The 25423-nt window shown below is 32.6% G+C and overlaps 2 protein-coding genes across 2 annotated transcripts in view; both read left to right on the forward strand.

The window, feature by feature from the left end:
* Nucleotides 1–6652: 6652 nt before the first annotated feature.
* Nucleotides 6653–8633, forward strand: LOC139513478 (uncharacterized). The gene has a single exon (XM_071302032.1). It carries the CDS (start codon nucleotides 6683–6685, stop codon nucleotides 8528–8530), a length of 1848 nt encoding a protein of 615 aa, XP_071158133.1. The 5' UTR covers nucleotides 6653–6682; the 3' UTR covers nucleotides 8531–8633.
* Nucleotides 8634–15968: 7335 nt separating this feature from the next.
* LOC139513482 (disintegrin and metalloproteinase domain-containing protein 11-like) overlaps nucleotides 15969–25423 on the forward strand; it is a 43323-nt gene continuing 33868 nt past the window's right edge. Inside the window, exons 1-5 of the mRNA XM_071302035.1 lie at nucleotides 15969–16156; nucleotides 18237–18388; nucleotides 19564–19646; nucleotides 20064–20130; nucleotides 23616–23698. Coding sequence (XP_071158136.1) covers nucleotides 16090–16156; nucleotides 18237–18388; nucleotides 19564–19646; nucleotides 20064–20130; nucleotides 23616–23698 — 452 coding nt within the window. The 5' untranslated portion in view covers nucleotides 15969–16089. The remainder of the gene's footprint in view (nucleotides 16157–18236; nucleotides 18389–19563; nucleotides 19647–20063; nucleotides 20131–23615; nucleotides 23699–25423) is intronic.

Consider the following 25423-nt stretch of genomic DNA (forward strand, 5'->3'; position numbering starts at 1 on the left):
CAATCACATAATTTTAAAAACTTGGTTATTTAAAGTGCTGAAAACAATGAGGATCAAAACATCTTTTTTGCTGTTTACGGGTACAGTAGCTGCATGTGCAGATAAAAACTTATCGAGTCGATATTTATTGATTAAACTCAGGTGTTTAACTAGTTCTATTTTACCAAATTATATCACAAAAAAATTATGAGTGTTTTTTTTAATTCAATTTCAATTTGGTGTTGCAATACTTTTTTCCAGGTGTATATATACTTATTCATTGAATCCCAACAAAAACTGGATGATTTCATCAGACATGTAAACAACGCCCACCATTCAATTAAATTTATGTATGAAAATTCCGACTCTAAGATATCTTTCTTAGACACAACCACAACTTTAAAGGACGATATCATATTAACAGACCTCTACTGTAAACCCACAGATAAACATCAGTACCTTTCTCCCCAAAGCTGTCACCCCAAACACTACATACAAAAAGTATCCCGTACAGTCAAGCTCTCAGAGTCAAGCGGATTTGCTCCTCTGAGGAGGCTGTCACGAAAAGGTTACAGGAACTTCGCGGATTTTTGACAAAACGCGAATATAAGAAATTGAACATAGATAAGGGGTTTGCGCGCGCTAACAATAAATGCCGCAATGACCTCTTACAGTACAAACGGAAGAGGCACAGCAAAATAGTCCCGTTTGTTCTAACATATAATCCAGCCTTTACTAACCTTTCACGTTTGATCCGTGCCAATTGGCAAACTATTGCCAAACACCCTAAATTATCCAAGATCTTTCCCAATCCTCCTGTCTTAGCTTTTCGGAGACCAGCAAGTCTCAAAGACTTATTTGTTAGAGCTGACGTCTCCTCAAATAAAAGCTGTTCAATTGCAAGATGGTGCAAGTCATGTGGTAACAGACGTTGTCTCACTTGTCAACAAATACTAAATACTCAAACATTTACTTGCCACTCGATTGTGTCTGTGTACACTATATTTTGCAATGTAACTTGCAAAACCCAGAATATTGTATACCTCCTTCAGTGTCGATGTGGCATGCAGTATGTTGGCGAGACAGAACAGCCATTCAACAAACGTATGAATGGTCATCGAAGTGACTACACTTGCAAGCCCGACCTACCCGTAAGTCGTCATTTGAGATCACCTGGGCACACACAAGCTGATCTCAAAAATCTTACCATCACAATCATAGACCACAACGAGGGTTGGTCGAAGGTCGACAGAGTCGCTCGGGAAAGATTTTGGATAAGAAAGTTACGGACAGTTTCCCCAGAGGGCATAAATGAAAAAACATAGAATGAGTCCCTCATTTTCCTTTCATCACTTGTTTCCAGTAACTCCGGCTTTAGTACTGGCTTTACAGTTCGAAATTCGTTTTAAAATACCAGTTTAAATTACAGGGCTTCAGTCATTCGGGATGGATGTATAAGTACGTAGCCACGTTCAATTATTTAACTCATTAGATCAAACTTATTTTTCTAATCATTATTAGACTGCTACTCGTTTGGGAGGCTTAAATATGTAGTTTCTGTAGCAATTGCCCTACCGTTGTCAAATTTGAAATATTATACAAACTTGGATCGGTTAGGACATTTTTGATTTTTTTGTTTGAGGACTGCCCTCAATGCAGTTATAACATCTAAACTGTCACAACCTTTGGAAATTTAGAGTTGTGCCAGTTCACATCGAAAATAACTATTTTCATTTGGCATATCTTAGTAATCTTTGCGCCGTGTTTGGAAATTTTAAAATTGTATCAGCGTCTGTAGTGTTCGCTTAAATTGTATAAATTTCAAGATTTAGAAAAAGTTTCCCAGTTTGAATATTTTGACATGATTTATTTGACATCGTGCTATTATTGAAGAAGGATATCTGTTATCCGAAATATCTAATATTTGTTCATTTTATAGTTATTTAATGGTGATGTTGTACCCTTTTTGACTTGCTATATATATATATATACTTATATATTGTCAAACATTAAAGTTACAATTGTATAACGAAATACTTTCTAAAAGTATAAGTATGGTAAAAAAAATATGGTTGTTAAGAAGGAATGAGCTTTCTATTAATACATCTTATAAAATTGCAGAGGTTTGTTAGTGTCTTTGATTTTTTTTAGTTAAACAGTTTGTTGAATTTAATGATGTTATATCTGATTATTAGTTTGAAATTGGAATAAATCTTCTTCTTTCATTTTGTAAAGCCGGGCAAACAAAAATATAGTGATATTCGTCTCCGATATCTCTGTTTGTACATAAAGGACATTTTCGTTCACTTCTGTCAATGTTATGTCATCTCCCCTTTTCTATTGGCAGTCGATGATTTGATGTTCGGAATTTACAAAGTGTATATATGTCTCGGTCATTGATGGTGTTGAAATAATTTTCAAATTCTAATTTTTCCTTAAAGAGCCTATAAGTTATGCATTTTGATGTGTTCTGAATACAGCTGTAAACCAAGTATTTTTCGCGAGCGATTTATTTTCGCGACTTTCGCGATTAGAAAAATAACGCGAATATAAATCGTCGCGAATATGTCAAAATTAGATTTTTCCTTATTTATATTCATCAAGAAAATTTAAGAATCGCGAAATTAAATCGTCGCGAAATGGGTTAGAAAGGGCTAAACGCGAAATAAAGTGTCCGCGAAAATAAGCTGGTTTACAGTAATCTAAGCTTGATACTTTTTGGTAACCATTTCGTGAGATCTGTATTTTTCACATGAAAAAATAAGTTTGAAAATCCAGCATTGTCCAATATATATTTAATGTTCTTTATCCATAAAATATCATCACCGTTTGTGTGATATCGGAAATATACAAATTTATATAAGATTGATGATAACTGATTTTGATCTAAAAGCAGCCTGCACCAATATGATATCATTCGACATTTAATGCTTATTTCCAATGGATATCTTCCAGTTTCACCGTACACAATTATGCTTGGGGTAAATTTCTTTAGGTGTAGTAAATGCTTTAAGAATTTAAGGTGAACTTGTTCAATGATATAATTTTTTCCAAATCCCCATACTTCACATCCGTCACAAGTTTATCAAATAAATCTAATTGGCATTCAATTGATAAATTACACTGCGTCCCTTTTTATACAAATACAATTTTTTATAAAAAATCTTTTCATTATTCTGCAACCAAAGTATGGAATAATTTACCACTCGAAATAAAAAAATGTCCTAATGTGGAATTATTCAAGAAACATAGTTATAATCATTTTCTTGAAAATTATATGCAAGTCAACTAATTTGTTTTCCTTTAACAAAACTATATCAAATATTGTCATTTATTACCCTTTGTATAATTCAATGATTGAATTGTGTATATACTAGTAACATATATTGTAAATTAATGTATGAATGTATGAATGTTAACTGTATGCATGTATTTTGTTTGGGGGCCTCAATGAAAATTAGACTATTTCTAATTGAGTTACCCTCTTTAAATAAAGAATTTATTATTATTATTATTATTATTATACGCCCGTCAAAATTTTGACGGGACGTATTATGGTATACAAATGTCCTGCGTTCGTCAATCTGTCCGTCAGTCTATCCGTCTGTCTGTCCGGCGTAAATACTAGTATGTCGCTCTGTAACTTGAGAACGACTTATCCAAATTTCATGAAACTTATTATAGTTGTTTCTTATGATGGTCAAATGATCTGTATACTTTTTGGTGAAAATTGGATTTAAACTTTTTGAGTTACGGCACTTTGTAACTAAAACAGGGGTGTGGTTTTTTTTCACATGTCGCAATGTATCTCAAAAACGATTTTTGATTATTGCTTAAAACTTTACACACTTCTTAGTTATATTAATCTTAAGATCTGTATACTTTTTGGTGATGATTCAAAATTTCATTTTTGAGTTATTGAGTATTTTGTAAAAAAGGGGGAGAGTTTTTTTACATGTCGCATCGTATCTCAAAAACGATTTATGATTATTGCTTAAAACTTTACACACTTTTTTGTTATATTAATCTGAAGATCTGTATACTTTTTGGTGATAATCCAAAATTTTATTTTTGAGTTATTGAGTATTTTGTAAAAAAAAGGGGGAGGTTTTTTTTATATGTCACACCGTATCTCTAAAACAATTTATGATTAATGCTTAAAACTTTACACACTTCTTTGTTTTTATTTTAGTGATATTTAGTTTTTTGTAAAAAAAAAAGAGGGGATGTAGTTCACATGTCCCGCCGTATCTCAAAAACAATATATGGTAAATGCTTCAAACTTTCTCAGAAACTATTTATGATTATTGCATAAAACTGCCACACAAGGCGTCGGGCGTATCATGCGCTCATGGCGCAGCTGTTTATTTTATAACGTTGTACATAGCTTGCTTTTTCTGATAGACTTTTCTTTGCGGTATTGGCGGATCCAGATCTGGTTAACAATAGTCCAAAGTAGTTGAATTCTTTCACTATTTCAATTTCATTTTCATACTCCTATAGTAATATACTCTCGGTAGTTAACGTCTCTCGCTGGTTAACTTAAAGTGCCGACCTAGTAATATATTGATTGCAATAGTAAGACAACTATAAGTGCCGACCGACAACTATCCACCAATGACCAGACAGCAAGGAATAGGTGAATTTAATCATGCTATCTAATTCAGATGTGGCTATATGTTTGCATAGAAAAACAAAGGCTATACATATGGAGTATCCATCCATGACACAAAATATGTACATGCACAGCAACGTTTGTATAGGTTTTTAATCTTTATTTCATTCATTTGGTGCACGAACATGAAGACCCATTCTTTTGAAAAAAATAGGAAATTGTATTGTATCAGTATGTGTAGTGCATCTAAAAATATCGAAACAGATAATAAGACAAGACAACATTAGTGTTTTAGATATTTTTTACTTCAAAATAATTATGAAAGAAACGTATAAGAAATTGCTTTAAGGTCCAGGCTAATTTTTGCCTGATTAAATCAAATATGTAATAAAAAATATACCTTCATGTGCTACTTTTTGAGTTAAATGAGGTCGAAATTTTGTATATTTGCTCAAAATTCGGATTTGTGGCGGTATTTTTCCATTCGAAAGACAGACATAACTAACAAAACAAAAAAAAAATATGTCTTTCTTTCGAAAAAAAAATACGGCCACAAATCCGAATTTTGAGCAAATATACAAAATTTCGACCTCATTTAACTCAAAAAGTAGCACATGAAGGTATATTTTTTATTACATATTTGATTTAATCAGGCAAAACATATAGCCTATATGGAAATTTTCATCAAACTGTAAATACGGGATCAAAAAATTCCATTGCAAAACAATATAGAACTAAATTACAACTGATTAAATGCGTCCAATGAGTCAGTTAGTTTAGTTCCAACAAAATTAGGGAGATAACAATCCCAAAAGCACATCTTTTTTTTCGCAGAGTAAAATTTTGTTAATATTAGGGAGCTACCATTTGATATTTAGGGGGGGGGGGGGGGGTAGGATGAAATTTGAAAAAACAGGAAAGGAGTCTTGAGTAAAAAAAAAAGGCAGGATGAGAAATTATGTAAAAACAAACCATGACAAATTAAATTAATAAGAAAAAGGGCAGGACCGAATAAAGTGAAAAATAAAAAGGCAAAACAGAGATTTTATTCAATAATAAAATGTTTAATAACAAAGAGCAATTTATTCTAAGTTAGTCTTAACGTTTTCTAATCTTATAACCAACCATATATAGCCTACAAACTTATGAAATTAACAACAAATCCAAGATGACGACGCATTTATCGACTTTTATAAAATTCCATAGCTGCATATGATCAACATCTGTATAGATTATTGATTTATCTTGACTTTTACTATGTATCAAAATGTGATCCAGCTTTAAATGACACGTTATATCGATGACGTTTTGCTTATGTAATAAGTATTATACTAATGCCACCCACATATTTGATGCGTTTTAAAGATGCAAAGTTATAAGTCGGTCGCCAAACCCGACCGTATAAAACTTAACTAACCACAAAGTTATCAACATAACTTTCACGAGTACGTTTCCATTTGTTACATAGCAATTTGCCGAAAAGATGAAGAACCAATTTCACCAGCATTTGTTTCACTATAAAAGGCGACGGAATTAAAAAGATACTAAATCGTACTACATTTTAAAACATTTAAGAGAGTCTGTGTATTATCAGGGATTGGTATAGTAAGAAATATTACTATGCAAATCCTAGACTCATCCTTGGTATCATTCATTAAAACAATATTTAACAAAAACGCTATTTTGACTTCATCTCTTTATAAAAACACTGGAACAAAATACGATGACCACAGTGACATAGCTATAGAGTGGACCTGCACTAATGATAATATGTGGTAAAATAACTGATACTTTGGTGCTGACATTGTAGCCAATAAATTACACATATCAACATAATGTGTAATTTTATGCTTGTATTATTTCATTGACTTATGTAATAATATGACATCGAGTACTTTATGACCTATATATATATATAGTATCCAAGATCGACTACTGTATATAATAGTACAAATGTAGTCTATACGGATTTTTCGAAATTTTAAAAAAGAACTAAAATAAACGCCAAACTATAGCATAACTTAATGCATTCCTTTTATGACGTCGACATTCATTGTACTTCAAGTGACGTCATACAAAGCTTCAAAAATGGCCGAAACTGAGCAAAATGGAAGCATAAACTATTCAAATGTTGTAGCAACTAGTATTGCACTAGAAATGATAAATGATAGACATGCAGAAAGTTATAAAACCGTAGATTTAGCAACTGTAAAAGAAATGCCAGCAGATTCGGAAGACTCCAATGACGAAAGAATACCTCTAACTGAAAGTAGCGATGACCAATCGATGCTAGCAACAGGTAGTACAAACCCAAACCCAAACCAAAGTGACACAAGTTGTACAAGTAACGAAAGTGCGGGATATTTCACGGAAAATTCAGAAAATTCTTTACAATTTGTTGATTTTCAACAGCAATCTAACGGAGTTAATGCAATACCATATCCTGTCCAGCAACACCACCAACAAACAATGTCTTATTACATGCATAATGGACAACTTTACAATGCATTAACACTTTATCCTTATACACAACCAGCAGCCATGTATCCGGTATTTGATGGACAAAAATTGATTTATTACCCGGTGCAACCATTTTATGCATCTACCTGTAACGAATATGACCAAACAACGCCCCCGAGTTTCAGCGAGAACACTGAATTGACACCAGGTGATGAAAGAAATGAAGGTACAAATAATTCTACAGACACTGCTTTAGAAATCGAAATAAAAAGTGATATCGACGTCGATTCAATTGAAATAGTCAATGGGAACAATGGCGAGGTTTCAAACACAATAACAAATACAGATGGCCAACAACAGTCAAATAATCAACAGCAAAACAATTTCCAACAAGTTGAACGAAATTCGTTTAATTCAGAAACGACCAACTCTTTCAATCACAGTGTTTATAACAATCAGCATCCAGATTATGCCTACAGGAACGGAACTAATATCGCTGGTCAACATACTACAGCTGGTACACATCAACCTGTTTCACATCAACCGTACGTTTATTCCAACTTTCAACAAACTGAGACTAATACTATACAACCAAACATTCAGTATTCTAATGCAGTTTTTAATCAAGTTCAAGACAATTATGGACCAAACTTACATTCTCAAGTTTCAGAGAAACAGAAGTTTCAATATCCTGCTATTTATGTTTCAACAACAGGACTTATTACCGTACTCATGAAGCATGATGTATCGGTGGAGACCACTATCGACCAAACTTTGCGACTGGTCAGTCACCAACAGAAACTTGTTGTTTCGATAAACAATCGTGGAAATGCAAGTTATTTGTTTCACCCAGCAGCACATATTATGCAAGATCTGACGACTACAGAAGCCGAAATATTTCTCGGTAGGAAAGTTAAAATGGCAACCGATTTCATAACATTTGCAAATAACTTTAACTGTTACAAGTTTGATCATGATCAAATTGATAAAACGACTCCTCAGTTTTCAGATTTGTCAAAAGATAGGTCTGTTAATTTTCTATTTACAGACAATCAGTCCAATCCAGAACTGTTACAACAATGTTCAGACATCATCTCAAGAGCAGAATACGAGCGTAACCAGAGAGGTGGAATCTGCATTAGAATCAACGGCTACAAAATTGTTCAAACTGTTAAAGGTGACGTGATAGTATCCGGAAAAGGTAAATACCTCCGCATGTCTCCTATCACTTCCGTGTTGCGTTTAGATACAAATTTTGTTACAATGGACGTTGAAATGAACTGGAATGTAAGGATAAAGAGAGGCGCCCATGCACTAAATGCTAGTCATTTAGGTTTAGTAGTTTCAAACGGTAAAGTTGAAGCTGCATTTGACGAACGGAATAAAGTGCACGCGTGTAAACTGCCAAGTCGTCGGCCTTTATTGATAGGAGGAGCCAACAACCGTAGAAGTAGAGAACTTTCACCAGCTGATTGATTATGGTCAAGATATGTAAAATATAACAATTAAGAACTGTTGATCAGTATCTGTGATATTTTATTTATACAAGTTATACAATAAAAGCAGTAAATCTTGGGAATCAAGCTAAATGTTTTTGGTGCAGATTTCTTTATCCATTTGAGAGCTGTTTTTATAAATCGTATACTCTACACTGGGTCTTGGTACGATAATCTTTCACGAATTTTGTATGACCGGTTTTGTGGTTTATATAAAAGACTTTAAGTTTTGATTAAGTTATTAATATAGGATTATAAATCAAACAACAAATAACTAAATTCGGTGTTTTGATCACAAATACTGTACTAACATCATGCTCGAACATGAAATCCAGCATTTTGATTAATCGATTTTTGAGTGCGATAGTTTTTTTTAAGTCTTCAAGAATCTATTCTTTCTTTTTTTAAATTTTCGTCGAGGAAGACCCTGTATATGACTCAACCCTAAATATATTGTTAGTGATTTTTGGACTTATATACTTTTTTTACACTCAAGGATTTTTGAATTCATAACTCACGAAATTGATTGCCTCTTACATGAGTTGAATGATTTGTGTTACTATACGTTACGTTGGAGGATGTTCATTTGAAATGATTTTCCTCATTCGTACATCAATTGCTGACCGTTACCAGTTCGTAAGTCAATGAGACAGAAACCAAACAATACATAACATACTAACACAGTATGGGAAATTCGTATTTGAGTGAACGGGAGATGTGGGGTATATGTTAATGAAACAGAAACCAAACAACAGATAACATACTAACACACAGTATGGGAAATTCGTATTTAGATGAACGGGAGATGTGGGGTATATGTCAATGAAACAGAAACCAAACAATAAATAACATACTAACACAGTATAGGGAATTCATACAGAGCTTTGACGGAAGGAGATGTGGGTATACGTCAATGAGACAAAAACCAAACAATAAATAACATACTAACACAGTATAGGGAATTCATACAGAGCTTTGACGGAAGGAGGTGTGGGTATACGTCAATGAGACAAAAACCAAACAATAAATAACATACTAACACAGTATAGGGAATTCATACAGATCTTTGAGTGGATGGAGATGTGGGGTATACGTCAATGAGACAAAAACCAAACAATAAATAACATACTAACACAGTATGGGGAAATCGTACAGAGCTTTGAATGAACGGGAGATGTGGGGTATACGTCAATGAGACAAAAACCAAACAATAAATAACATACTAACACAGTATAGGGAATTCATACAGAGCTTTGACGGAAGGAGATGTGGGTATACGTCAATGAGACAAAAACCAAACAATAAATAACATACTAACACAGTATAGGGAATTCATACAGAGCTTTGACGGAAGGAGGTGTGGGTATACGTCAATGAGACAAAAACCAAACAATAAATAACATACTAACACAGTATAGGGAATTCATACAGATCTTTGAGTGGATGGAGATGTGGGGTATACGTCAATGAGACAAAACCAAACAATAAATAACATACTAACACAGTATGGGGAAATCGTACAGAGCTTTGAATGAACGGGAGATGTGGGGTATACGTCAATGAGACAAAAACCAAACAATAAATAACATACTAACACAGTATAGGGAATTCATACAGAGCTTTGACGGAAGGAGGTGTGGGTATACGTCAATGAGACAAAAACCAAACAAAATTAGGAGATAACTGTAATGTATTTTAAGCTCCGACGGCATCAATTGGGGATTTGATGGTCGCAAATTAAGTTTACTGGCGACGTGTTAATGTATTTTAAGCTCCGACGGCATCAATTGGGGATTTGATGGTCGCAAATTAAGTTTACTGGCGACGCGTTAGCGGAGACAGTAAACGGGTATTTGCGACCATCAAATCCCCAATTGATGCCGTCGGAGCTTAAAATACAATATTGTTATCTCCATTCTAATGAAACTGACAGAAATCAACGTTAAAACATGTAATTAAAATCTACAATATGTCGTCTGCGCTTGCGCGTACGTCCCATAGCATCAATTGTCAATTGATGCCATGTAAAAAGGTGACGTTATCCAATCAAAATGAACGTTACAAACGCTGTTGCATTAGAATAAATAACATACTAACACAATATAGGGAATTCATATAGATCTTTGAGTGGATGGAGATGTGGGGTATACGTCAATGAGACAAAAACCAAACAATAAATAACATACTAACACAGTATGGGGAAATCGTACAGAGCTTTGAATGAACGGGAGATGTGGGGTATACGTCAATGAGACAAAAACCAAACAATAAATAACATACTAACACAGTATGGGGAATTTATACAAGCTTTGAATGGACGGGAGATGTGGGGTATACGTCAATGAGACAAAAACCAAACAATACATAACATACAAACACAGTATGGGAAGTCATACAGAGCTTTGAATGAACGGAAGATTGGGGTATACGTCAATGAGACAAAAACCAAACAATAAATAACATACTAACACAGTATGGGGAAGTCATACAGGGCTTTGAATGAACGGAAGATTGGGGTATACGTCAATGAGACAGAAACCAAACAATAAATAACATACAAACACAGTATGGGGAATTCATACAGAGCTCTGAGTGGACGGGAGATGTTGGGTATATGTCAATATCAATAAGACAAAATTCAAACAATAAATAACATACAAACACAGTATGGGGAATCCATACAAAGCTTTGAGTAGACGGGAGGTGTTGGGTATACGTCAATGAGACAGAAACAGGGCCAAACAATAACTAACATACTAACACAGTATGGGGAATTCATACAGAGCTTTGAATGGACGGGAGATGTGGGGTATACGTCAATGAGACAAAAACCAAACAATAAATAACATACTAACATAGTAAAGGGTATTCATACGAAGCTTTGAATGGGCGGGAGATGTTGGGTATACGTCAATATCAATAAGACAGAATTCAAACAATAAATAACATACAAACACAGTATGGGGAATCCATACAAAGCTTTGAGTGGACGGGAGATGTTGGGTATACGTCAATGAGACAGAAACCAAACAATAAATAACATACTAACACAGTATTGGGAATTCATACAGAGCTTTAAATGAACGGGAGATGTGGGGTATTAGTCAAAAAGACAGAAACCAAACAATAAATAACATAAAAACACAGTATGGGGAATTCGTACAGAGCTTTAAATGAACGGGATATCACGGTGACTGGGGTATACGTCAATGAGACAGAAACCAAACAATAAATAACATACTTACACAGTACTAGTATTTGAAAAACATACAGAGCTTTGAAAGGAAGTAAATGTTATAGCATATATCAATGCCACAAAACCAAACAATAATTAACATACCAACACAGTTTTATGAATTCATACAGAGCTATGAATGACAGAAGATGGTGGGTATACGTCAATGAGCGGATAACACAAAGACACATAAAAAACAACTGTAATAAATTTTATATTTTGTTCAAAGAAGCATGTTTTCCCATGTTTTTGATTCACTCACAGAATCAAAACAAGAAAATCAAGGAAATTGTGTTCAACTAAGCGTATTTGACAATTTATTTTTTAACGTGAGGAACATAACATACTAGCACAGTACGGGAACCTCTTATTATTGAAGAATTGAATGCTCCTTTTTGTAAATCCATTAGGGTGAAAAAGAGTTGACTAAAGTACATATGTATATGCATTCTTAAAATGTGCGAAAAGTCAACGCTTTTACAACCATATAAAACTACTAAAAGAAGCATTCAATACTTATCAATAATTACATTAGACGTAAGTTTCATTTTTAAATACGTTATTTTGATTCGCTAACAACAATGTTGCTTTTCTGTGTTACTTTTCATTTAAGGAATGACTAATATTTTTTCTGTCTATGAAGAAATAACATAAAAAAATTGGTGCACACTGAATAACGCGCGTAGCGGGTTATTTAACAGTGTGCACCACATTTTTTATGTTATTTCTTCATAGACAGAAAAAGTATTACAGTCATTTCTTATAATTTAATTCTAAATTCCATTTTAAACCGTAGAAAACCATGGAAAAACGTTGATGACGTCACGGTCACATGACTAAATTATGTCTATGGGCTCATAACAAAATACCGTCAGCCAATCAGAAGACGCGTTACATCCAAAATTAAATTATTTTAAAATGAAGGTTAGTTTCAGAATGACGCGAGATTGCTGTTAGCCAATCAAAATAGTACATACATGTAATGTAGTTATATAGCTATGAATGAAAGGAGGTGTGGGTGTACTTTAATGAGACAGATACCAAACAATAAATAATATTCTAACACAGTACGGGGAATTCATACAGGGTTTTTAACTGAAGGAGATGTGGGGTATAAGTCAATGAGACAAAAAAAAAACAACCAATAAATAACATACAAACACAGTATGGGGGATTCGTAAAGAGCTTTGAATGGAAGGAGATGTAAGGTATATGTCAATGCGACAAAAACAAACAAAACAATAAATAACAGTGGTGTAACCGTAAAACGTAAGAACGAACTATGAAAATTAGTTGAAAAAGGTATAACTCATCAGATGGATATAAATACAAATATATATAACAGAGAAAAGTGGAGATTGTCCGGGTACTTGAACATCCCTGAGATTACTATAACATAACTCAGTACATCCCAACAACCGCAAAGGGTTCCGGAAGGGTATGAACTTCCTTTTCTATGTGTTGGACTCGTCGTGTTGCTCGGGACACTGGTTAGTACATTGTTAAGGAAATTGAACAACGTCACCATAAATAGAATTGAACTGTTCAATTCCTAAATCATTATTGTGTTCATTGTGTTGGTTTGAATGGTTGATTTATTGGTGTTTAACTTTATTTTAACGGTATTGTGCCATTACGTGGTGGTTAGTTTTTATTTGTGGAGAAAGTCGGTGTGCCCGGAGAGGACCACCGATCTTTGGTAGGAAAAAACAATACTAGTCAATTAAGATTGGAGTAAGTTTTGGAGTCGAGCGCACCTGGCACGTGCACGGGTAGAATTCGAACTCGCATCAGTGTTGACATGCTAATGATACAGTAGTTAAGACTACTTAGACCACTCGGTCAGCGAGACCTTTTTCCATTTTCATTGTGTTTGGCAAATGGTCGGTTACATCCATTGCATACATATAGTACTTACACCAAAATTCAATTTGTGTCATTTGTATGACTCACAAATTGTTATAACTTCAATTGCATATACTATAGCCACCCAAAACACCCATATACACCCAAAAGTCCGTACATATCATTTAAAGACTAGTAGCTGTTCCTATAGGGAAAACGGTACTATTTATTCTGCCATTGGCGACAATGTTAACATTTTCTAAATTTACCACTTTTTAAGATAAAAACCTGGATAAAACAGTTATATGTTGTGTTAGTACTTTATTACTCTGTTTTAAAAATTAAAGCCAAATAGTATCATGACCAACTTCCAACGGAGCTTGTTTATGTTATCCATGCCCACCGTCATTTTGCACCAAATTTATGAAATTTTGCAAGTCTTTTCGAATAATTCTCTAGAAAATATTTCAATCGGTTTTAAAATTTATATTGTAAATATACACACTGCAGTTATTCATAGATAAATAAAAAATATATTGTACCCTTACATCCAATCACAGCGCTCCTAATTTGACTTCCTTCACCTGCCATGGGTACACAAAAGGCCAACCTAATGCTGGGAAAATTAAATACTACCGTTTTCCCTATAACGTCCATCGTATGGTGTAGCTTTCTACTATTTCCATTGGATATAACGAGCACGTGTTAAAAATAATATTTTACGTATCCGTAGCCTTGTTTCTATTTTTTCGTATATTGACGCTATGGTTTCTATATACATGTATACTGGTGGTGAATTTACAAAAAAAATGCTAAATCTAGATTTATATTTTTTTCATTATATTTATTAAATAAATGTTGTCATCTTGCTTGGTTCTAACTGAGACTAATATAACAGTTGATCACAGTTAGTCTAAGGTTCCAAATATAAATGTAGTATCTACAAGTACACACCTGTGATATCGCGGGTCCGTGACTGACTTAAAGTATATAACTATGCCTAAGCCTTATTCTAGTAATTGGTATTGTCATCTGATAAAGTCATGTCGATTATAAGATACACAGTTTTATTTGCTTTCAAATCTTTCTGTTGAACCCGTCGACCTGGATATTTGGAAAACAAAAGGTCCTGGCTATCCAGGAATGGAGTATTTTTTAATCAACAGCATTGTCCTATATTAGTTATCTTAGAAAGTATTGCTGATTGCTGAATAAAACTACAATAGGCCCGGAACAATTTGACAATCATGATAGAATTTAGTAGTGTCAGCCCTTTGATTATGACCCGTGTATATAGCAAAATCCTAAATACACCGTTTGGTGGTGCGCCTGTCAGATGCGGAACGTACAGATAAGGTAATAGCTAACAGGTGAATATACTATTGGTATCGGTATCGGATTCGACCCGAAACTTGTTAATTATTGGCAATATTAATTATGTGGAAAACAAAAGGGTCTGGAGTTGTGTAATTTTTAAACTACACCATTGTCCTATATTAGTTTTATATAGAGTTGAATTCTTTGATTTGTCGTTTTTACCCGATGACGGCTGACAAATTGGACCTCGTAATTTTAGTATTATAGATTTAATCACCTGCTTAAATCGGCACCCGGTATAGTCAAATTGGCACCTGGTTAAATCGGCACTTGATATAGTCAATCCGGCACCAATGTTAGATTTGTTAATATACATTTTTAACAGTATTTTAAGCAAAAACAGTAAAAATAAGGAATGGGTTGTCCAGAAATTTTTCAGTATTTACGCAAGAAGAGTTAAACTAAGGAAGGGATTGTCCAGAAATATTCACTTAATTTGTGGGGTTGATATATATATTTTTTTCTCTCAACTATTAAGATGTGTATTTTTTATTATATATATATTAGGTATTGGATACGTTTATGCATTTTTTAACTAGTTGAGCATTTTGCAGGATTGTTTGCTTAAATAATTAACATTTGTGCATGATATTTCCAACCCCCAAAATAGACCATTTTATTGTTTAAATTGGTGCCGATTTGACTAGATGTAGATCTAACCAGGTGCCGATTTGACTTTTTCTATGGGTGCCGATTTGACCAGGTGCCGATTTGACTTGTACCCGGTCCATTGGGCCGGGTGTAATTTAATTGAAATATTTCAATACACACTCTGTACATATTTTATTTTACACAATGTCCCTATAATAAACATAATTATATTGTATTGTGTTGTACAAATAAATCCTGAAAACCGGTAATTAGCATTTTCTTAGACGGCGTCGCCTAATAAATCAAAGGTGCAAGATATTCCATCAGCACTGTCAGCGCTTGCCTGATGTTTTCAAGTTAGAGTTGTTTCCCTTGAATCTGAAACAAACAAATGCTTGATTTGAAATGGACTGAACTTGGAAGCACACTAGACAAAAAAAGATGCCTTAAATTAAGACTATAGAACCGAAAAAACTGCAAAATGTGAAAGAATGGGATTTATATTAATTTTTTTCTATGGAATTGTTTTTGTTCAAGGAATACCCGCTGTAAATTCTGGTAAGATATCATTTTTTTTGTCATCGCTGTCAAAAAATCGATACACGTGAAAACATCAAAGGATATGTTCTTCTGTAACTGAATGACTCATCTTTGCATCTCATTAATTATTATGTTTCATGTAGCATAAAAAGAACATATAACACGAACAAAAACTCGTATAATATTTTATTGAAACCATTCATCTCTGTAAACATGTAAAAAGACACAATACCTGTACCTGTATTTAATTTTACACCTTTAGTTTACCAAACAAAGCAATAGTATATTATTTCAGAGACAAGTTCCTATGTTTGCAGAGGAAAGTTTCACCCATTGATGGATATTGACAAATGAATTGTTTTTTCTATGTTTTAATTTTAAAATATTGCTGCAACAACTTTCACATTTGTGTACAAGTTGAAGGTGCCCAGGGTAGTGCATATACATGTACATTGTACCTTCCTGACAAATAAAGGTAAAAATTCTTGCCTAATGACATTTATGGTGATTTTTGAACTTCACTCTAAAAAAATTCCAAAACTGACGTAAACAATAAATATTCGTGACCTGCAACAAATTACTAAGGATCTTTTGAGAAATCATGTTAAATTTTTTACCAATTTGATGCTAATGGTAGCCAAAAATTCCTGTTTGAAGCCTGACGGTAAAGGGCATTACTACCATCTAGTAGGAAGGAGTTAAACACGGTTAAGAATGGTAACAGACTTCATACATGTACCTGTATCAGTTTTCTGCATTTTCCAGTCCTCACTTATCTGGTTCAGCAACAGACATCACTTTTTGATACGAGACAGCATGCATATGACAAACAATAAACGTATTTACACTTTGGGTATTTAGCTGTATTTTGCCTCCGAATGACCTTATATCACCTCCGAATAACCTTTTGACGTCAAGCAACAATCACTTTTTAGTTGTGACGTCAAATATTTTGAATTATGAAGTCAAAGTTTACGGGAACCTGTGTGACGTTATGTACATGTAATGGCAGACAAATTTGCATACAAGTGTAAATACGTCTGAGTTACATAGATAATAAGTGTTTGTGTTTATATGATTAAGGAAGGCAACAATGATCTTAGTTTGCATTATTCTTCATTTTGCTAAAAAAAAAAACAACAATTAAGTCTGTCCATTACCATGATTACCAACTTACAAAGTGTTACAGAAAAAAATTAAATGACTTTCAAGACATCATAATTATTTTGACTAGTATGGGACATATATATCTGTTGGATTAAAAATTATATAATTCAATGATGATGAGAACTTTAATATATAATTATATACTCTCAAGAATGCCTACAACAATGTAGATTCTGTGTTTAAAACTACATGTGTAGAAATTTTCTAGGATATTAGTAAAAAGGAATGATCTACATGTACATGTATGGTGTAAATGTTACTACATAAAATGACATAAAATAAATGCACACACTTTAACGAAAAAGCAAGTTGTTGCTATTCTTCATCTTTATACAACATGTACAATGTATCTCAATGAGGTTTGCAACATGGAATTAAGATGACCCAGATGTTGTTGAGATGTTTTTGGCTTACTAACAGTTCAGCCATTGTACATGTTCATTCAGCTACACTTCTTCATATTGACATGTCCTTATATAATTAACATATATACATATACATGTATGCCTTTTTGTTTTGACAGAAGATTGTTAAAAACTAAAAGAATTAAGATTTCAAAAAATGTATTTGCTACAGTTTTTGTACATGTACATGTTATGTGTGCATCTGCTTCTAAAGTTTTTACATGGGAAAGTTATTCCTTATATTCATGTTCTTTGATAGATCTTTATGATAAATTTTTGGCTAGGGGATCATTTTCAATCAATAGCAATTAATCTGTTTTTACAGTGAATCTCTCAATACCAGCACAAAACGATCATTCGATTTTTATCTGAATCAAGTTTTGATTTATTATTACACTGGAGCACACATACACACAAGTTTGTTTTTGTGTGATTATATTTTTAACATGTAATCTCATGTGCAGTATGTTACATGTACATTGTACATGTATACAATGTAAAAAAATGTATATGAATTTTTATTTTAGAATCAGACATAGCTAAGTTACTAGAGCATCCCTACAATAAATACCTTTGGGATAACATTCCAAGACCATTTGAAATTATATTTCCTAAAAGAGTCCATAAGAAAGCAGACCAGATTGCCATCTCAACTCGTGAAAAACAGATTAGACATCATGTAAGTTCATATTCATTGATTGAAAAGGATGAAATAATGTGAAGTGTTTTGTTAATTGAGAATAACAATGATTTTTTCTCAATGAAGACTTCACAACAACAAAAAGTTATTTAATATTTTGTTGTTGTTGTTGAAAAAGTGCATTTTCAATAAAATTGAGAATGGAAATGGGGAATGTGTCAAAGCGACAACAACTGGACCATAGAGCAGACAACAGCCGAAGGTCACCAATGCCTTTTTTTCAGGAAATTAGTATGTCTAATTTGAATGAAAAATATTCTACCCTTCCTTGAATATTCGTATTTCCATTTGCATCAAATTCATTGACCCTTCATGATGATCAAAGCTTCTAAAATTGAAATATCAAAAGACTGCATCAATATTGAAATATTCTCTATCTTGGGGCAATAGTACATGTATAAAAATTTATAAGCAGATTACTGAAATGAAAAAATAATCCTCCAGACTATTTGTTTTCAGTGTCATATATGTTTGGTTTTTTTTTTATCAGATATCAATACATCATGTACATTTTAAAAATGTTCTTAGATACAGAAAACATAGAAATACTTTCAAAAGCAAATATTAACAAGTAAATTTAGGGAGACAAATGGGGAGTTGTCTCATTGGCACTCATATAACATCTGCTTATTTATATCTCTAGACTTAAGAATGTCCCTTTGGCCTCTACTATCTCTCTTATTTTAATAGAAATTTTGTCATACATTGTATATGTAACATTTTGGCCCAAATAACTTATCCCAAGTTTTGATGGTTGCCTTAAAGTGTCTAACAGAACTGAGGAATTGGTATACTTAAAGAAAAAGTAATGAAACTGTGATGAGAAAAAAATTGACCAGCTAAAAAATTGGAACAAGGTTCCTCCTTTTAGCCCCTCCACTGTTAGAAATAAATGCAATAGCACCCTACATTTTATTCTGGTGGATGGGAGGTCGGGATATGGAACTCTTTAAAAAAATATTTGGATCACAGTATTGATGAAATTTTGATAAAAACTATTAGAAATTAATTTTATTTTCTAAAAACATTGTTCATTTCAAGTCTTGCAAGTGGGTCATATTTGATAATTAAAGACTAAGACATAAACATGATAAACAATATGATGCATGTAATAATTCTGCCTATTTCTATAACTAAACATTAAATTTCTGCAGGGAACTCATGAACATCTTGAGCATGTCACCTTCCAGTTGATGATTAATGGACAAGGACAAAAGTTAAGACTGAAAAAGAATGAGTAAGTATACATTTATATATAAAATGTGACAATGTTCTAATGTATATGGTTTCTTAAAATTACAGTTCACTCTATAGCTACATGTATTAGACAACAAATTAAGGGTCACATCTGTATATTGTCATTCAAAAATATACATGGTATACATTTGTGTACAAAGAATATTACAATGTGTTTATACTGTTTTCATAGAAAAAAATGTAACTCTATTGGACATGGATATGAATTTTTATGACCAATCTACCACAGAATGGGGAATTAATTATTTTCTGGTCTGCACTTCTTATTGTAACTGTATTTGTCTGTCATGTATCTGTTTGTCTTCAGAAAGTTTAATTTTTGTTAATTTAGTTAAGTTTTGATCATTTTTGTGGATTAGAGAGAATTCTATTGATTTAAATAAATATATATTTTCAGTGCTCTGCTGTCTTCAGGAATTCAGGTCAAACATTACCTGGAAGAAAACCAACAAATTATTAGCAAGGTATTTACTTCATTGATAAATAACATTTGTCTTTGTTTTCACTTGAGTCTTCAATATTTATTTTGTTCAGTTTAAATAAATAGCATGCAGTATTGTATAATTACAGAAAATAAATGAGAATTTTAGAGAACAAATTGATTGCTTTGGTTGTATAGTTGAATTATACCCTGACAATAGCATTAGATTGATCCTAAAATCAGCTGTCAAATCTTAGAATTATTAATTTCGATCCTAAATATTTTCCTACGAGAATGGAGAAATATGAACTTTAGAAGTTTGTACTCTTATTAGAATTCTTATGTCAAGGTATAATAGAATTAATACTGTTAAACTATGATAGATATAACATTGATTTTAGATTAACTTTCTTCTTGTTGCTGGGAGTTAATGATAAATGATCATCTTCCTGGACAAAATCAAATCTTTAAAGTCTTTCCTCAATCAATACAGTCAAGCTTGAATATAAATCTTGTGGAGTGCATAAATTGTTGTTGGAATTCTTTTTATATCCTAATAAAAGCAGAAATTGATTTCCAGATATTGTAATTTAAAAATGGGTATTTGCATTGTTTAAAGGTAAACTTATGTTATATTTCCTTATTTGGATTTAGGAAATTCAAAAACATATCTTTAACATATTCAATATATTTAGAGAACAAAGATAAATAAAATACAACCAAAAAGTTACATTAAGATGCATGGTACTTGTATAAAATCATTTCAACACCTCATTAAATTGAACTCCAAGTAAAACATCTGTATAATTCATCTTAAAAACAAATTAGAAAAATCTCTAAACAAGATTGCAAGTCAAAGACAGGTTTTCTCGAAAGTTAATACATACATGTATGTCATATTACAGATACTTGTTGCAGTACGACAATAAATTTAAACTAACCCAGTACAGATTTTTTGCTCCAGACACAAAATCCAGTAATTTAATAGGTTCATTTCTAAATCTGAGTAGAAAAAACAAAATGAAGAGAAAATGATGACTGTGCACAGGGTCTCCTCTCCACCAGTTTTCTGAATCATTTATTTTTGTGAAATAAGGCTTTTTGTTATACTATCATTTTTTCTATCAAATAATGTTCAGGGTGTTTTAAATATTTTACTGTTCTTGTGATGAGCCACATCTTCAGATGCAGATTTTGACTGTAATAGAATCTCCTGATATAACAGGTGCTTTGGCATAATCTTATAGAAAGTTGCCAGATCAGCTGTTAACTCTGCTCAATTAACAAAGAGTTCATCCATATAATGCTTTACTTTGTTCTTATTGCTAGGATGGAACTGTTTAATTAAGAAAGTTTTACTCTAATTACATTGAAAGTGATTTGAAGAAAAGGCAGATATTTCTATATATACATAGTGACATAGTGGAGGTTACAGTCGACATTGAACAGATATCTAGATGTTTAGTGGGTTTAAAAATTTAAGAATTAGGATGATTTATCTATCGAACAGACCTATCCCCATGAATAACTGGACCTACAATTAGTTGGTTTATGGTCTCTGTTGTAGAATTTGTCATACGTTTCAAAAGTTCTGGTATACAAACATGCAAGATCACTTGATGAATGACACAGAGGTGGATATTTTTAATTAATTTTAGTATTACCCCTATCATTACAAGTGACGTTAATACATTTAATCATGTAATAGAGACACACAACCATGCAATTTTTATGTCCAATGTTTAAAATATTGATGTTCTTATTTAATTGTTTTTAGTTTGACCCAAGTTGATCGTGAAGAACAGGATCTAGGACAAAATGAAACTTACTAGTGCAAGGTTCCTGCTAGACAGAACTTTTACTTATTTGATTAATTTGTTATCTACATTTATGAATTGCTCAGGGAATCTGATATTAATGACAAATCTTTGGTAGTTTGCTTATTGTTGAATATTGACCTTGAGATGGGTTGCTGTCTGATTGGCAAAAAGTATGTTTTTATTCATTGATGAAGATTCCTGATGAATCCAATCATTCAAACTGATTCCATGTATTTCAACGAGGGTCCCCTTAAACCATACAATCAGCACCATGCTAGATTGAGTGAGTGAGTGAGGAGTGCACCACATAAAGTTATAAATCAAGGATCATTGCTTACATAAGCAAGGCACAACACATAGAATTATTTTACTTGATCATTGTTTGTTTATTTTAACTAGTATTGCCAACAGCCCAAGGGCTGCAAGTGGGTCCCTTTGATTACTTAAAACTGTACAAAGTTAAAAAAAAAAAAAAAAAAAAAAAAGGCTTGTAGACCATATCCTCCAAGACATTGTTCCTCCACAGGTAAATTCTTCTAGTTCTGTTGAACAATGTCAAAGATCCTGCTGTGTTAAAACTGGAATCCCGACAGATTACAATCCAATTAACCTTTACTGTTACCTATAAAAATATAACAATGATTCACTTTACATAATAGCCATTCTATTAATCCATTCCGTCTATTACCTGTTGATGAGTTACAACCCTTTGATCTGATGTTATCTCTTTGATCTTTTCACCTGGTTGTTTATTAAGTAAAATGTTGAATGAAGGTGATCCTAGTTAATAATAAATGAATGATTTATATTGATTTATAATCTTGAAAATTATGATGTCATGAAATACAAAAGTATTATTCTGGATTCCATTAGGCTTGGGTCTAGTATATTTTTTAGTCTACAATGTTATGATGAAATACCCTTTGAATAACTTTACAGCCTCTAACTTAATTTAGGTTGCCTCTTTTTGTTTTTGCAAGACTATTATTTGTAGGCAAACTTTTATTATGTTAATGTGTCTTGGAAGGTCAAATTAGTTATCTTAAAAATTCAAATTTGGATGACCAGAGGTCCTAGGGTTTAACAAAATATGTATGGTCATATGAAAGAGCAATTTATTATGGATAGAAAATGGGCCTTTTCTGGGTATAGTGGTACTAATTGTGTAGCAGTGGGTAAAATATCTTGTTCTTGTTTATCTAAGTTTAGGACCATTCATAATTTACATTGGGAGTCTAATAAACCTTTGAAAATGTCCAGCTTGATTGATCACTAGTAAATAAAACAGGTATCAAAAGTTTGTTGTTGGTCCATTGTCTTTTAAATCATGAATGGGTGGAGGAACATAAATACTTAATAACTAGTAACATGGAGGTAAAGAATTTGTAAGGGTTCCAAGGAACCCAATGTCATGTCTACTTTTGCTGTTAGTTGCAGGCTCAACAAAAATGGGGGAAAAAGGTATTAAAAATGTCCCTCTAGATAGTGATCATAAACCAGCTTCTGTCCAAGTTTCGTAGAAACCAGGATAGTTTAAGAAAGTTATTAAAATTTAAAAAATTTTAACCACAGAGTGAATATTTGTGAACGCTGCTGATGACGATGGAATGTAGGATTGCTATGTCTTTCTATTGCAACATAAACTGCTGGCTTGACAAAAATGAATACCCTAAATTGACAATTTATCATTGTACCTTTTATATTGCAGACTGTGGAGCATTGCTACTATCAGGGTACAGTTAAAAGAGATGAGTGGTCTAGTGTAGCTGTCAGTACGTGTCATGGGATAAGGTATGTAGAATTGTACTGGGATATAGTGGTTCTGAGGTAGGTATGATAAGAACAAATTACTGGTAAGTGGTAACCAGCTTTTATACCAGTTAAACTTCAGCAGTTATTGGTCAAGTGTATCTATCAAAGTTAGGTTTCAGTAAATGATGGTAATTTTCTGGAATAGCTGCAAATGCTTGTCATAGAAAGAAAGTTTAGGGGCACAATTGGTTTTTTCCGTCTGTGTGTCTGTTTGTTTGTCCGTTTATCTTTCCCTTTGTTTGTCTGTTCGTCCGTCAGGTTAAAGTTTTTGGTAAAGGTTGTTTATGATGAAGTTGAAGACCAATCAACTTGAAACTTAGTACACATGTTCCCTATATTTTGATCTTTCTTATTTTTAATGCCAAATTAAAGTCTTGACCCCAATTTCACGGTCCAGTAAACATGGAAAATGGTAGTGTGAAAGGGGCATCTGTGTACTATGGACAGATTCTTGTTTTGATATTATTACAAGTAACATTTTCTCCTTGTATAGAGGAATCACTTAACTTAACTTAAGATAGAAACACACTATGTTTTACCTGCATACTGTTGGAACTTTTGTTTGATTCTGAGTTATAAACATAATCTGAAACAATGGGTATGATGTCATGATTAATAAAAACAAAGTTTTATTTATAGTGTTGAGAAAAATTATTGTTCACAATCAACAAGCAAGATCAGAAGAAGATGAAATTTCAAATAATAGACAAAAAACAAGAAAAATGGTTTCTTTTCAGATTTAAATACACTGGTATATATTCAGGACTCAGTTCAGTTATTCAAAATTTGTTAATGTAAAGGGCATCAAGTCTTTAGAATACTTTGTCTTATCAGAATACTGGAGACATATCTGGATCTGGCAGTTATATTTACAAACAGTAGGATAGTAAACATAAGTTTGTTTTGTGACAGTTATCATATTGATAGACATTATGTCATTTGAGTATAATTGATAAAAAACAGCATTATTATTGTGATAATAGGCAACCTCACTTTGTATAATGGATTACCATATACCAGGTCTTTGTTATATGGGAATTGATGGCGTCTGGATTTTATTTCACAAACTCATATATTATTGATATGAACTTAATATTGCAATAAAGTGTTTGTTAAATAGTTTTATCAGTGGAATCATTTCTCATTGACGCTTTCTTTATATCTAAGCTTCAAATGTTCAAATTGAGAAAAATATGTTACAAATTAAAACAAAACATCAATTATTTGGTGTTACAATGTACTAACAAAATAAGACTCCTTGTGGCTCAGAAATAAATTAGCAATATTTTGATTTGTTAGTACATGTTTGTATACACAATTAACTTAAACAAAGAAGCAAATTAAATATTTCTTGTTTCTTAAATGCGTATAGTTTTCCAGTGATCAAATAGCACCATAAATCTTATTGAATCATGCTACAAGTATGTACTTATATAAAAATAAAATGATGTGGTATGATTAAATAAGAAGATGTGGTATGATTGCCAATGAGACAACTTGCCACCAGATACCAAATGAAATAGTAGTTTGTTCAATTATATGTCACCATACAGACTTCAAGAATGAGCAAAAACCATACAGCAAAGTAAATATGGTATAAAAGGCCTTGCAATTACTACAAAAAAATGTAAGTAGTAAGTAAGTAAGTAAGTAAATTTTATTTATAGTCGGGCATGAAACATGAAAATGGACATAATTAAAAAA

This window comes from Mytilus edulis, chromosome 2 (genome assembly GCF_963676685.1).
Source record: "Mytilus edulis chromosome 2, xbMytEdul2.2, whole genome shotgun sequence".
In the NCBI taxonomy this organism is placed as follows: Eukaryota; Metazoa; Mollusca; class Bivalvia; order Mytilida; family Mytilidae; genus Mytilus; species Mytilus edulis.